General features: G+C 36.2%; 1 protein-coding gene across 2 annotated transcripts in view; it reads right to left on the bottom strand.

Moving 5' to 3' along the window:
• The window catches only part of NSF (N-ethylmaleimide sensitive factor, vesicle fusing ATPase), a 148796-nt gene that overhangs the window by 45797 nt on the left and 86799 nt on the right, over nucleotides 1-16200 (bottom strand). For both annotated transcript variants that reach the window (XM_020873383.2, XM_020873384.2), the window contains exons 10-13: nucleotides 11744-11909; nucleotides 10670-10744; nucleotides 10296-10483; nucleotides 2758-2853 (exon numbers count right to left, since the gene is read on the bottom strand). In XM_020873383.2, the coding sequence (XP_020729042.1) occupies nucleotides 2758-2853; nucleotides 10296-10483; nucleotides 10670-10744; nucleotides 11744-11909 (525 nt within the window). The remainder of the gene's footprint in view (nucleotides 1-2757; nucleotides 2854-10295; nucleotides 10484-10669; nucleotides 10745-11743; nucleotides 11910-16200) is intronic.

Genomic DNA, 16200 nt, shown 5'->3' with positions numbered 1-16200 from the left:
AGGTTAGGAGAAGAAATGAGTAGGAAAATAAAACCCAGTGTAATGTAAAAGTCATATACCTTGAGAATTTTGAATTGAAAAAAATGATCACAACCCTCAAGTTAATTTTTCATTCCCCAATTATGGAAAAATCTTAACAGTTCTTTAGAACATGCTCCTCACAGAAAGTCATCCTTTGCAATAGTGTCTCTAACCAGTATACAGTGGTCTCATCCCTCGATCACCTTGCTACCAAATCATCCTTCAGACTACTATTTGGTCTCTTCATATACTAGTGCTTTGATTCCTGAGTACTCCCTGTTCTGGATATGGTAAATTCAATGGCCCTAAAAAGTTACAAAGGAAGAGCCTAATAAATACTGACCAGAAGGCTGTTGTAGGAAATATGTAGATTGGCTGGTTTTTAATTACCCCAGATATATACTCCCAAGCCTCATAGCAGTGTTAAGATACCTGAACCAGAAAACAGTGACCCTCTTAAACTACTACATAACATATATAGTCATCCTTACTCATCCTGTCATTCATTTTATCCCCCAGACTCCTGGAATAAATAAAAGTAAGTTACTGCTTACTTAACTAAGTTGTCATAATTGCCTCTTCCTTATAGCCAAATTACGTGCTTTAAAAAATTTTAAGATAGTTTGATTATGCTGGGCTCTAATATTTTTGGTAATTATTATGAATAACAACAGCAAATATGAAACCATTTCCACTGCTGAAAGTTTTTTATATTTAAAAGTCACAACAGTCATTAAAAAAAAGCAGACTGGGCTAAAACAAGCTAATTTCTGTCTTTAAAGGAGGTAAGTTCAACAATTATTGTCAAGAGTATATAAAGAATTTATACAAATCAAATAAAAACAAACAACAGAAAAATAGGCAAAAGACATGAATGGCATATCATAGAAGATTCTCATATGGCTGACAAACATATGAAGAAATAATTATTCATAGGTAACCAGTGAAATCCAAATTAAGACAAAAATCAGATCCTATTTTTATATCTAGAAAGAATAGTGAAAGTGAAAGTGAAGTCGCTCAGTTGTGTCCAACTCTTCGACCCCATGAAATGTAGCTCCTCCATCCATGGGATTTTCCAGGCAAGAATACTGCAGTGCGTTGCCATTTCCTTCTCCAATTTTTACATCTAACTGAATGGCAAAAATTCAGTCTGACAATACCAACTGCTGTACAGGATGTAGAGAACAGGATCTCTTTTGCATTATTGGGGGCTTCCCTTGTGACTCAGCTGGTAAAGAATTAGCACGCAATGGTAGGAGACCTGAGTTCGATCCCTGGGTTGGGAAGATCCCTGGAGAAGGGAAAGGCTAACCACTCCAGTATTCTTGCCTGGAGAATTCCATGGACTGTATAGTTCATGGGGTCCCAAAGAGTCAGACACAACTGAGCAACTTTCACTTTTCTTTACATTATTGGACGAAGTGTTTATTGGTTTGACCACTAGGAAAACATTTTGAACTAGTTCAAGGTTGGACATTCATATTCCCAGCAACCCAGCAATTTTATTGCTAAATATATATATCTAGGAGAAACTCACTCAAGGATGCCTTAGCAGCACCTGTTTGTAATAACAAAAAACTGGTAATATTTCAACTGTCCATTGACAGGAAAACAGACAAACTATGGCAGTCGCACAATGCAATGTTATTCAGCAATGAAAATAAATGAGGTATGGCACAGAAAATCATACAGATGACTCCTCATAATAAAATATGTAACAAAACAAAGTCTCAGAAAATTAATATATACTACATTTTATTTTATACACTGTAGACTAATGACTGTATGTCATCAATTAAAGATTAAGAAGCATCCAATTCCGTGCACCCACGGTCCATTTAAGAAAGAAAAAAGCACACACACCTTTTTAAGAGCCCTTTCTACAATTTATTTTTGTACTAATATAGTTACTCAAACATGAGTGGTTGTTTTACAGGAAACAGGCTGATGTACCTCATAATATATGCTAAAACTCCAACTATGACTATTGAGTTTTAAGTATATTTTAAGAAAATTGACCTTTTTTAAAAAGGGCACGGAGCATAATTGAAAGTTTCAGAAATGAGAGTAGTGAGAGGAACTAGAGATGTTGAGCAAGAGAAAGGAATGCCCTGGAAGAGGTTGGGGAAAGGTAGAAAAGAGATGAGAGGTAATTTTAAATGTCAGTCTGTATATGAAGGATGGATGAATTAGGATGAATTTAGGTTTCTGTAGCTTCAGACATATAAAGAACCAATGAGAAAACTAGTTGAAAGCAATTTAAGAACTGTTAGAAAGTCTCAAAATTGAATGGCCTGCCTTACAGGATGGTGAGTTCCCTATCATGAGAAATATTTCAGTAAGTCTTGGCTTCCCTGGTGGCTCAGAGGGTAAAAAATCCGCCTGTAATGTGGGAGACCTGGGTTCGATCTCTGGGTTGGGAAGATCCCCTAGAGGAGGGCATGGCAACCCACTCCAGTATTCTTGCCTGGAGAATCCCCATGGACCGAGTAGCCTGGCGGGCTACAGTCCATGGGTTCATGGGTTACAAAGAGTCAGACACGACTGAGCAACACAGCACAGCACAGAGTTATTGAACAGATATTTCTTATGCTGGACACTTACACTACTGAGATTTTATGTTTTTTAAAAAACTACACATGATATAATCTTCCAAAATACAGGGTAAAACGGCACTTATTTTTCTCCTGATTTGTTTTTTTGACTTATGCATCACTTGATATTTGCACTCACTGGTTTGATATCATTCTCCAAAGAAGCGAGGAAGTCTCCTCTTGTCACCTGCAGGCTCTCTGCTTTCTCCATGTCCACTTCCACTTTAGTACTGGCCTAATGAGAAATGAAAACACAATGTAAAGGACTTCCAAGATTAAAGAATATTTTCAGCTAAGAATATAACACCTGAGGATTTAAAAGGCCTATTTCCACAGAATAAAAAACATAAAAAACAAATTCACAAATATATATACGTCCTTCGCCTGAACGATTCCACTTGTAGGTGTTTATCCCATGAATATATTCACAAATGTGCACAAAGTTGTATGCACCAGGAGATCTATTATAGCAATCTCTAAGAGCAAAAGACAGAGTACATTAAAAGTCCACGGAAAGGGTACCAGTTAAGTGAATTATAACACATCTATATCAAAGAGCATTAGAGAGCCATTTCCCCCCTCAAAATGAGGCACAAAGAGAAGAAAATATAAAGAGGGGGGTCTCTCAGAAGGTGGTTCTCATTCTTGGCTGCCTATCAGAATGATACACACACACACAAACACACACACACACACACACACACACACACACACGTGCCCAGTTCAAACCTGTAGGATTTTGACTTAACAGGCCCAGGAGAGGGTACAGGAATTCATATTTTTATAAAGTGCACAGGTGGTTCTGGAGCTCAACCAGGTTTGTGAACCATTATCTTAGGAGACCAAGGACCTATGACTTTGATTTTTACTCATACTTTGTGCTCACGACCCAGTGTGCCAGCTCCAAATACTCTGCTCATTGCACCTGGAGCTCCTACATAGAAGAGACATCTGGAGAAGCATCAAGGCCTTTATCAGCACTTGGAGCTGCCTGCACCTGATGAGTGACTGAGATACCAACACACTTTTTAATGTGACTGGGCTCACTCCCAATAGCACAAGGCAAGTGAGTCTGATTTTTAAAATGGTACTATGGGTTTTTGTTTTTGTTTTTTTAAAAAAACCTATCTTCATAAAACCTGACTATAAAACCAAACTATGTTAAGCAATATCAATCTTCTAAAGATGATTATAAAATATGAGTCATGTCCCTTACAAACTGACTGCTGAGACAAATAAAATGACAGACATTTTATAAAATCTCAGCCTGATGGGATAAAAAGAACTGTCAGAAAACTGGAACAAGACGGCAAACCAGATACACTTATTTATCTCCCTTCCTGCCCCAAATCCCATGAATCACAGAAAGTGAGAGAGAAAGGTTCAAAAGCAGGGAACATGAATCTGGAAGTTTTTAACTTCCTAATCTAAGACAAGTCTCAGAGGAAGGAGAGAAGAGAAAGAATGAGAGAGAAAAAAACAATAAAACAAGAAAAAAATTTCCCTAGCTGAAGAAAGGTGTATCTTTGCAGTTTAAAGGTTTCAATGAGTAATCGGGGTAAACATGAAGAAACTTATACCTGTCTAGACACACTACTGTAAGCTATCAGAGCACCAAAGGTGAAGAGAAATTTCTAGACCCTTTCTGAGAGACAAAAACAGTTCACCTGTAAAAGGAATTGAAATAAAGACTAGAAACTAGGAGACAATGTAACCATGTCTTCAAAAATCTACCGGGTTATCATTACCCCAGAAAATTATTCTCATGTGTACACAGGGAGGCATGGGCAAGTGTTTTCATAACAGTGTTATGAAATACTATTATGATTTCCTCTTAGAGTGAACCTGCATTCAAATGACAGAAACATATAGCAATATGAAAGGAAAATCTTGTCTATCTTTTGGCATTTGCTGAAAAATATGAGAGATTCTAGGACTGCAACAAGTGTGAAACTCGTATTTTTACTATTAAGAAAGGACTCACTCAATGAATTAAGGTGAATTAAGATGGTTTTCCAGTGGTCATGTATGGGTGTGAGAGTTGGACTATAAAGAAAGCTGAGAGCCGAAGAATTGATGCTTTTGAACTGTGGTGTTGGAGAAGACTCTTGACAGTCCCTTGGACTGCAAGGAGATCCAACCAGTCCATCCTAAAGGAGATCAGTCCTGGGTGTTCATTGGAAGGACTGATGCTGAAGCTGAAACTCCAATACTTCGAACACCTGATGCGAAGAGCTGACTCATCTGAAAAGACTCTGATGCTGAGAAAAATTGAGGGCAGGAGGAGAAGGGGACGACAGAGGATGAGATGGTTGGATGGCATCACCGACTCAATGGACACGAGTTTGAGTAAACTCCGGGAGTTGGTGATGGACAGGGAGGCCTGGCGTGCTGCAGTTCACAGGGTCGCAAAGAGTCGGACACGACTGAGACTGAACTGAACTGAACTGAAGATGGTTGAGGGACAGTTATTTTAGAACAGGTTGTTTTCAGGCCTCCGTGAATTTTATAAGTTACCTAATCGTAAGTAAGCAATACTACAGTTATAAACTTTTTCTACCTATTCATTAAAATAAGTTTCTTAAAGACTTCTCTTGGTTAACTTTTACGATTTTTTCAAAAATTTAAAAATTAAAAAAAATCTACAATTCTGAATTTTTATTCATTCAGAAAAACTTTTCTCACTTGTCTGAATTAGATCGATTTTTTTTCTCTGCATTTTATTTATAACAGCTAATCAATATAGAAGAGGCAACATCTTTCAGCTTATACCTGCAGAAACTAATAAACTTGTATTTCAACACTAGCAAATATCCAGTGGTCACCCTTAAATTTAATAACCTTTTAAATCTGACCTTTCAAAGTTCTTATCATTCCTCTTAAATTAAGGGTGGAATTACCTTAATCAATCAAAATTCTACAGAAAATAAAAAATAATTTTATTGAAATTCTATAAACACAAATCAGCTTTGATTCCCTTATAAAGTGCATGTGTGTCCTGCATTTATTTCCTTATAACAGATTAGCACAGAAGAAATTTAGGTTATGAATCTTCTCTACCTGAAGCAGAAATTCCTTTCAGCTAAAAACAATCAAATGTCACATGAATTTTAGTTGACCACAAACATGGATCTAAGTATAAATGACATGAACATCAGGCGTTTGTGACTGGATCTTCCACTTGTTTCAGAAAATCTGAGAAAAACAGGTTAACAGGGAAGACTTGTTTAGTTTATTCCATCTGACTTTGTCAAGTCTAATTATTTTGAAAAAGCAGCAAAACAACACAAGTAATGGCTTTATTTATTTATTTATTTGGCCACGCCATGCAATTAACAGGATCTTAGTTCCCCAACTAGGGACTGAACCCAGGCCCTGGCAGTGAAGGTGCTGAGTCCTAACCAACTGGATTGCCAGGAAATTCTCAGTGGCTTTTTATAATACAAAGGAAGAACGTCATAATAAACAGACGAATGCTGTGCATAAGTTCTACACCAACTGTAAGTCATTAACTTTCAAATTATATACTTACTCATCAATTATCACTAATAAAGTTCTGAATATATACAGCAATGAGAATACTAAAACCGTGTGCTTTTTGCTCAACTGAGGAAGAGTCCTGCTGGGAAAACAATGTTTAAAGACCTTGGCAGTGCAGATTTTTTTTTTTAATGCAAAAAAGAGAGCAAATAGTACTCTTTCTTTTCTGAGGTTAGTGTCTTACACATCTCTCTTTTTCCTGAGGTACCTATGAAGTCCTTTGCATTGGCTATTCCACAGATACTCAAAAAAATTCAAAAGCTGTTTGGTACAAAAAGTGTTGGTCACAAGGCTATATGCATTACCTAAGTTTAAAGATAATTTAACCACATGGAAAAAGTGAGGGAAATAATGTCCACTATTTGTACTACTTCTTACTTGCAAATCTAAAGGATAATATATTCTGTACAGTGGTGGTTAAACATTTTACCTTTAAATTAGAAATATTATAACTGCAAATAGTTAACAAAAATTTTAAAAAACTCACATATGGAAATGGATATTTACAGTACCTTCTCAAATTAGCAATAATAACAAAAATGGAAATAACAACAAACATTTATATAGTTTGTAAGGCACTTTTACAAACAGTATTTGATTTTATTTTCACAAAAACTTGATGAAATAGGTAGTTATTTCCTCTTGACAAACCAGAAACAAAGAAGTAGAAAGAACTGTAACACATAACCACACCTTCTGACTACAAAACCTGTCACCATTCCACCATTCCTCATTGTCTTGGGTGTAAATAAATCCAATACATGCTGGAAGAAAGCACATTTCTTAAGAACGGCTTCAGAGCCATTTGGGGATAAGGTTATTGTGATAAAAATGACAAATGACTAAATAAGATAAAAATCCAGTAGCTAATGCATATGAAAAATCTGATAACTAATAAACTAGTAATTGTGGATTATAGTATCAAGAAGCACTGATGGTGGACTGAGGTGAAAGATCAGAACAGTGGGGAGCAGTTTCCACAACATTTATATAATTTCTCTTGAAGTCACCACCACTTTATCACTTTTCCTAAGACATTTCTTACAGCAAGGAGGAAGAATGGATGAATGAAATGAGCAGATCCACCTATAAAGGCTCTAGCACTTATTTCCCACACTATTCAGTCCTTTGGCATTCTTGGGGGTCTTTTGTTTTGTTTTTTAAAGCAGTAGTACTACTATCCTCCTCACCACAGGGTCTCCAGTATTTTAAAGACATTTAACACCTTGTCTAAAGTGGCCTCTTCCATTATGGCAGTCGTCCCCAACCTTTTTGGCACCAGGGACTGCTTTTGTAGAAGACAATTTTTCCACAAATCGGGGAGGGTTCAGGTGGTAATGTGAGCGACAGGGAATGACAGATGAAGCTTCGCTCCCTTGACCACCTCCTGCTCTGTGGTCCAGTTCCTAATAGACCATGAACTGGTACCAGTCCCTGGCCCAGGGGGTTGAGGACCCTTGCATTATGGCATTCTTGAGCGAGAACAAAGTCAATTACGCAAGGGAATTAATTATGACTTATAGATAAGAGTTTGATTCAGAATACACATTTACTAATTTAAAAAATATTTACTAAGCAGCTACCATATTCTCAGTATCAAGACCTAGATACTATGAGAGATCAGAAATAAATAAGACAAGGACTTCAAGTCTAGAACAAGGGTTGACAAACTTTTTCCATGAAGGGCTAGACAGTAAATATTTTAGGCTTTGTGAGCCACGTAGTTTCTGTTGCAGATACTGATTCTGCCATTTCAGCATGAAAGCAGCTACAGAAAACACATAAACAAACAGGTGGGTCCCAAAAACTTTATTTCTAAAAACTGACAGTTGGCCGGATATGGCCTGTGGACCATAGTTTACCAACCCCTGGTTTAAAGCAATTGCTAGGGTATACCCAAACAAAACATACTCAACCTGTTAGGCTTTTATTATTTCCTGCGTGAATTGTTACACAAGTTCCCCTCTCTTGTCTCATGTTGCCAACTTCACTCCCCTAAATACTCCACTCAACACATCTGCCAGAGTGAGCTTATGTTTTTAACACTATACCACTGCTATTCTTAAAACTCTTCAGTGACTTAGCACACTCACAGAAAAGGCGTCCGTACTTCTGAGCACAATATAAAAGGCTCTTTGTGCTCCATCCCCTGCGTTAGCCTCCCGACTCATCCCCCACCACGTCTCTACTCCCCTTCCCTACCTTTTATGCTGAAGCAATACTGAATTATCCTTAACACACCATGCTATTGTGTGTCTCTGTTCCTTTGCATATGTTGTTCTTTCTGCCTAAAATGCCTGACCCCACAAGGAAGCATGTTCACCCAGAAATTCCTCTGTGAAAGCTCCTCTCACTTGATAAGCTGACCACACCTGACACCTTTTCACTTTCTTACCTTGCATGTACTTTCTATTACTGTATGTGGAGGATTAGACTGTGAGCTGCTCAAGGTAAGGAAATGGGAGCATTAACCCTTAGCACTGTGTCTGGCATACAGTAGGCTAAATAAATCCATTGACTGAAAGTCAACAGAAGGTATTATAAGTGATACATTACTATATTTTCTTTCTTTTTTTTGGCCATGCCATGGGGCTTACTGAATCTCAGCTCTCCAACCAGGGACTGAACCTGGGCCATGGCAGTAAAAGTACCAAGTCCTAATCACTGGACCACCAGGGAATTCCTGATACATTACTAGTTCAAGAAGGAAGAGAACACATCATTCTTGAAAGGGAGAAGCAGAAAATTTTTTGAAGAAAGTGGTGGTACATGAGTCAGGTATCAAAAAGATAAGCAGGGACTTCCCTGGCAGTCCAGTGGTTAAGACTGTGCTTCCAATGCAGGGGGTGTGGGTTCAATTTCTGGTCAGGGAACTAAGATTCCATATGCTTTGTGGCACAGCCAAAAAAACAAAGAAAGAAAAGATAAGCAACATAGAGGGTAAAGATTCTCAGTAAAGCATAAAAAAAAAAAAAAAGCAACATCAGAAAAGTAGTAAAATACATTAATATCTGATGATTGGTAAATATTTCAGCTTAGCTGAAGTGTATGAAGAATAACTGAGAACACATCAAGAAGGGCCAATTTAAGGTCATGTCTAAAAGGACCTTAAAGACCAGGCTAAGACATCTGTTCTTTGTTCTGTAGATCATGGTTAGCCACTGAAAGGTTCTGAAGAGTAGAATGCTATGAAACAGGAAGATTAATCAAACAGAAGATCAGTAGTGCAATGAGATCTGAAAGATACTGTCAAGATAGAACAGACAAAATCTGGCAAATAAATTGAGGTAGGACACAGTAGAGTGGTAGAAATCAAAGATAATCTTGGATTTTTAAGCCTAGGAAATTGGGATAAATAGGGAAGTAGGAGCAGGAAGGAAAGTAGTAAAAAAAAAAAAAAGTGAATTTGGTTTTGGAATATTAAATCTGAGACCTGATAAAACATCCAGGTATAAAACGGAAAGTCAGAGAAATATACTTTTAAAAGATGAGACATAAATCTGGGAGTCATCAAACTATAGGTGATAAGTAAAACCTGAAGAGAAGGGATAAAAAAGGATCAAATGCACTTTATCAAGCTTTATTTACCAAAATAAAAGTGTCTTTTGTATGTATTTCTCTTAAAGCATCAATAACATTACTGTATTAATTTGCAAACACATCCATTTCCCTGACCGTCTATTCTTTGTGGGAAGAGATTGTGCTTCATTACCTTTGTGTCTCCAGCTTAATACTTTGAAAACAGCAAGCAGGTATTTAATATGTTGACTTAATGAAGCAGCCCCCAAAATTCTAGCATGTAGGACATCCAACTTCCTATGACATGTTACAAGTCAACACAGCACAAATTTCTAAACAATTCTTCAAAATCACCATCTTCACATACCTGCATCAAATGGGGGCAACCCAAGTTAAATGGGTCAGTAGTTTCCACGGGGCAGATGCTACCATTATCTTTTTTCCAACTACTCTGAAGACGTAGCAGTTGACAATTAATTAATACCTTTCATCATGTCTGTTCTCCATCAAAAGTTAGTATTAGTCTAGCCCTTGGAATGCTTGAAAGACAAGGGGAAGAACACTAGTGCAGGACTTACAGGGCTGCAGACTCCTAACCTGGCAGTTGACTTTACTGACCTTTATGTGTCTGTTCATAGCAGTGGACTGTGCTGCTCGCACCAGACCCTCCAGTTCAGCGCCGCTGAAGTTCTTGGTCTCTACGGCCAGTTCTTTAATGTCTACGTCAGCAGAGAGTAACTGATGCCCTCTCATCCTTGCTGTGTGGATGTGAAGGATCTGCAATCGGCCCTTCTCATCTGGTAAGCCTGATAACATTGGAAATCAAATAGATAATTATAATCCTAATGTTCTTCTTATAGCCACGCAAGTGTATAAATATCTGCTTTTCATGATATACGACTTTTCTAACAAATATTAAGGTATATGACTTTGCTCCTGCTAATGAACTCTAATTACAACCCCCTACCCCAATCAGTGACAGAGATATTTACCTATCTCCATTTTAACTTCCAGTCTTCCAGGTCGAAGGAGAGCCTCATCGATCAAATCTGGTCTGTTGGTCATTCCTGAGCACAGGTGTTAAAAGAATACACAAATGATCAGAATTCAAAAATAAGATAAAATACCCTTTTAGCATATGCAAGAATAGTTGCAAGAATTTCCCTGACAAGCTAAGAGGACAATTTTATAAAAGTCAAATAGAAAAGCAATGATTTTCAAAAATATCATTTGTTCTTAACCTAAGGAAAATATCTGGGGACTTTGCCTTAGTATTTCACTACTGTACACACCAGTGGAATATAAATGTAATGAAAGCATCAAATATTTAAAAAGAAAACTTTAGGTTCAAACGGGTAGATAAGCTGTCAAAGTGAGAGAGGGGCAATGTGAACATCTATCTGACCTCAAGATCTCTTTTTTGTAGGTGAAAGGTTTTCAACCTTCATAAATAGCATAATTTGTGTTTTGTTTTCAAAGTCATCTTAAGAAGAACTTCAGTACATAGGCAGTTAATAATAAGTTATAATAGGGATGCATGATCTGCCCTGGCCTGCACAGAACCTGAAGAACCTCTGAGGACCCTTGGAGGCCTACAGAAACCAATGTGAAAGCCACCACTTACACAGTGCTGCCTTTTTCATCTGTTAACTACAGGTTTAAAGCCATGAGTCACAAGAACTCATCTTTCATTTGTGACTTGTTTGTTGTTATCGTTCAGTTGCTAAGCTCCGTCCGACTCTTTATGACCCCACATGCTGCATCACACCAGGTTTCTCTGTCCCTCACTATCTTTGCCCAAGTTTGCCTAGAGTTTGCCCAGAGTTTGTTTACTGTGGCTAGACATTAAAACAATGAAATTCTTCAACATCACTTGATTCTAATTTGGCAACATTGGCCAAAATGTTTGTATAAAATTGCATATAAATTTTATATGTAATTACATATAAAAATTACACTCAAAAATTACATATAAAATTACAAGCTACACAAATCTGAATTTGGAACCCGCATATTTAACATTTTTGAAATCACAGTACTTTGTTTTTTTAATCAAGCAAACATACCAATGACCAAGATGTTGTTCAGTTGCTCTACGCCATCAATTTTGGACAGCAGCTGGTTGACAACAGTGTCATGAACCCCTGTGCTACCCGCCATGCTCCCTCTCTGCTTGCAGATGGCATCAATTTCATCAAAGATGATGATGTGCAAACCACTGTTAGCACCAAGCTAGGAAGGAAAGAAATTACGTTAAAGGTCATAACTTGAATATATTATTAAACAAGGTAATCAAGAAAGCAGAATGAAGCTTTCACTCCATTTGACTAATAAATATAGCAAGTATAATCATGGCTGCTGCCCTCTCAAAGTTGGAACTGCAGTCTAAGAATTCTGCAAAATGAAAAGGCATTCCAGACCTCATATTTAACAGAAATAAAATGAAAACATACACTATATACTGATAAAAGTGAATACCCATCATATCTATTCATTCACACACATTTCTTACCTCATTCTTTGAGAGAACTCTCAAACATTTCTTAATTCCATGAATTCCAATTCCTTCCCATTTTCCCTGAGTTTTGGCGAGAGGATAGCCTCCAAAGTAGTAGGTTTAATGTTTACCATAGTATATAGCTAAAGAGGAACTCCACTCAGAGGTGGACTGGAAATTGGACAAACGGGAGAAGGTACTGAACTTGATTCATACTCAGTTATACCACATGAAAACAGACTGCTTCTTCTGAACAGTAAAGTGAGAAAAGCGACACAATTTATCAAAAGAACATAATCAAGCAGGTGCTGTTTCCTCTACATAGTGATTTCTGTTTTATTTTGTTGGATATAGAGTCATAATGAAAAACAAATCGGTTTATATATTTTGAACTTCTAATAGATGCAGATACTTTTAAATGCCAACAGTGATTAGGTTAAGTTATCACGAACTTTCCAGCAATTTATATTTAAGTAATTAAGTCTCTTTTCAGGAACCAAAGGCAGAAGTGCATTGTAGAGACTTTTTTTAAGAAAAACCATTAGGTATTAGTAAAACAAAACAGGTGAAAATAAACATAACCTAAATATAACAACACATGGACAAAGTCAATGACGCCCACAACGAGATTCAAGATTAGATATGACTGGTATTCACTAAACCTCTAGTAAGGATATCATTTTTTTTAATAGACAAAGTTTTGATTATGAAAATATCAGATGTTAACTGAACAAACTGGACTGAGCAAAAGTTATTAAACAAATAGAAATAAGTTAAAAATAAATTATCAATATATCACTTAAAGACAAAAGCTGTTAACATTCTTTAGATTTGTTTTAAATTTATCTTAATTAAAATATTGGAAACTCATTACATCTTTCATTTGCTTGAACATTAACTGTTTCTTTTTTAAAAATCTAAATTTATTGTTTTTGGTTCTAATTGCAAAATACATTATCACTATAAAAACTTGGAAAACTACCAAAAAATGTAAAGAAATCACAATCATCCAAAATCAACTAGCAAGAAATAACTGATATTAATTTGGTACTATGTAAAAGTTTGCATTCCTTTTTTCAGTTCAGATATCAGTATTTTAAGCTCTTTCCCACACCTATAAGCATACATTATAATTTTTATATTACAATGTATACAGCTATACATTACAATTTTTAATGCCCCCATAATATTTCATCATATGATTGGTTTCATAATTTAATTCCTCTATTCCACATTAATTCTTTACTGTCACAGACTTAGTAATTTCTAAGTTTTTAGTATTATAAAGCTGTTGCAATGAACATTTTTATACTGAAATCTTTGACAATACTTCATGAAGGCAAATTGTTAAAAGGTGTGTTGAGTATTTTAATGCTCTTGAAATAGGCTTTCAAATCTTTTCCAGAGAGGTTTTATCATTTTATAATAATCCTACCACAGTACATAACACTGCCTATCTTGATATATCCCCACAAGTAAAAAGCAGTTCCCAAATTGATAGATGAATAATGGTATTTTTCAATCATTTTTAATTGGCACTTGTCTAATTATTGACAAGGTTGGTACTTTTTAAAATCATATATTTTTTTTTACCAGTGTCAATTTTTCTCTTACTACTCGTTCATGTCCTCTGTACATTTTTCTATTGGGATTTAATGATTTTTATCAATTTATAAAAATTCTTTATACAGTAAGGGTACTATTGTATTTGTTATACATATTTTATCCCAATTTGCCATTTGGCTTTTAATTTTACTTATGGTATATTTTGGCTTCCCTGATAGCTCAGTTGGTAAAGAATCCACATGCAATGCAGGAGACTCTGGTTCGATTCCTGGGTCAGGAAGATCCCCTGGAGAAGGGAAAGACCACCCACTCCAGTATTCTGGCCTAGAGAATTCCATGGACTGTATAGTCCATGGGGCAGCAAAGACTTGGACATGACTGAATGACTTTCACTCAAGGTATATTTTTAGTAAGTGGAAGGGTTTTTTAAAATGTATTTTTACTATTTAAGCAGCCAACATTATCAATTTTTATTTTTATGATGTTTTCTGTTACTTTTATCTTTAAAATCTTCCCCTATTACAGACACTGGTAGTCACCTACATTTTATTCTCTTGTAAATTTTTACTTTACGTACAATTCTTTAATCTATCTGAAGTTTAATTTTTATATATGATACAAACCAGGTGGTTTAGTGGTGAAGAATCTGCCCTCCAATGCAAGAGATGCAGGTTCGATCCCTGGGTTGGGAAGATTCCCTGGAGAAGGACATGGCAACCCACTCCAATGTTCTCGTCTGGAAAATCCCATGGACAGCAGAGCCTGGTGGGCCACAGTCCATGGAGTCACAAGAGTTGCACACGACTTAGTGACTGAGCGCACATACACAAGGAAGAATCCAAGTAATTCTTCAAATATTTAGCTGATCCAAAATTGTTGACTCAATAATCCTTTCTTCACTGAGACACTATTTCTATCAGGCTTTATATTTTTATATATGATAGGTATTTTCAGCCTATACTATGGACAGTAGCAGCTGGGGCAAGCTCTTTCTCTCCATACCTTTTTCTTCTTTATTGTAACTGTCTTGGTTACTTTCAACCATGTTTGCTGCCCCATGATTATTAGAATCCTTCTACTAGAGTAAAAATACGTTCTCCAATTAAAAACAAACAGAAAAGCCAAGTTTTGACTGAAACTGGATCTAATCTCTAAATTAGTTTAGGAAGTACTGACATCTTTATTCAGTTCTTAATATATCTCTCCAACAATTTAAGTCTTTTACATCTCCCAATAAAATTTTGTACTTTTTGTCATATAAATTTCTTCTTAAAGATTCCTAACTATTCATGGTTTTTGGTTACAATCATGAATGGGATTTCACATTATATTTCAGAAACAGTATATATGTAGAAATGATAATAATTTTTTGTATTTATTTTACATCTGACTACTTTACTCTCTTATTTATGCTTGTTTGATTTTTTTGAATGTTTTATATAGGCAATCATATTATCTACAAGTGCAACTTTGTGCCCTCCTACATAACAGGTATTCTTGTTGTGGGGTATGAGAAATTATTCCTGAACAAAGGCAAATAGAAGGAGAAAGAGAGGAACAAACAGATAAGAGTTCAGATGCATGTAGGGCCACTTGAGCAGAAGGCTAAGGGGACAATCCAGGCCCTATAAAGGGGATAATAAAATTTACCTAACATGAGAAACAATAGTTACAGTACTATCACAATAGGGACTAAAATCCAGAAACAGGCCTTTCTAATGAAACAAAGATCAAACACACACACACACACACACACATACAGTTGCAAAAGTAGAATGTTCTTTATACAAGATGATTTTAATCCTGACTTTAGGATGGAAAAGGAGAAATACACAGTTGGAAGGTCAGCAAGAAACACTGGCACGTAAATGAGGTGAAAAGACTCTTCAACAGACTTTTGGTGACAGGAGTAGTGATGACTAAAAAACAAAAGTCCTAGGTTTGGTTACTGCCTGCAACTGGAAAGGGGAAGTAACAACAAACATAATAAATTACCTGTGATTATGATAAGAAAGTTTCAGAAGGGAAAAGATGGAAGGGAAAAAAATGTTTAAGTTTCTACGATGAGAAGACTGAAGCGTTAAGAGGACATCTAATCCTCCAGATAACAAATGTCCTCCAGATAACAAGATATAAACTGAACAAAAGAGGATAGAAAGATAGATGTGAAAGTCATCTACAAATGGCAGAGTATAGCTGCAAACGAGATTCTGTAAGGAGATGAATCATATAATTAAGCTGGAGAAATATAAAAGCCAGACAGATTCTGGGCTACAGTACCAAAAGATGATTCCAATAAAGTCAACCCAAAGAAAACAGGATCAAGAAAACACGACAAAGATGAAAGATGAAATGCTGTATCAGAAGTAGGAAGAAAAAAAGAAGTAGGTTCTAAAAATGACCTGAAGGAAACTGGAAAGGATCTAAAACACACCTGAATATATACTTAAAAAAAATAAA

This window comes from Odocoileus virginianus, chromosome 17 (genome assembly GCF_023699985.2).
Source record: "Odocoileus virginianus isolate 20LAN1187 ecotype Illinois chromosome 17, Ovbor_1.2, whole genome shotgun sequence".
Lineage (NCBI taxonomy): Eukaryota > Metazoa > Chordata > Mammalia > Artiodactyla > Cervidae > Odocoileus > Odocoileus virginianus.
The sequence above is the reverse complement of the archived record's forward strand: the minus strand, read 5'-3'. Positions and strand labels throughout refer to the sequence as shown.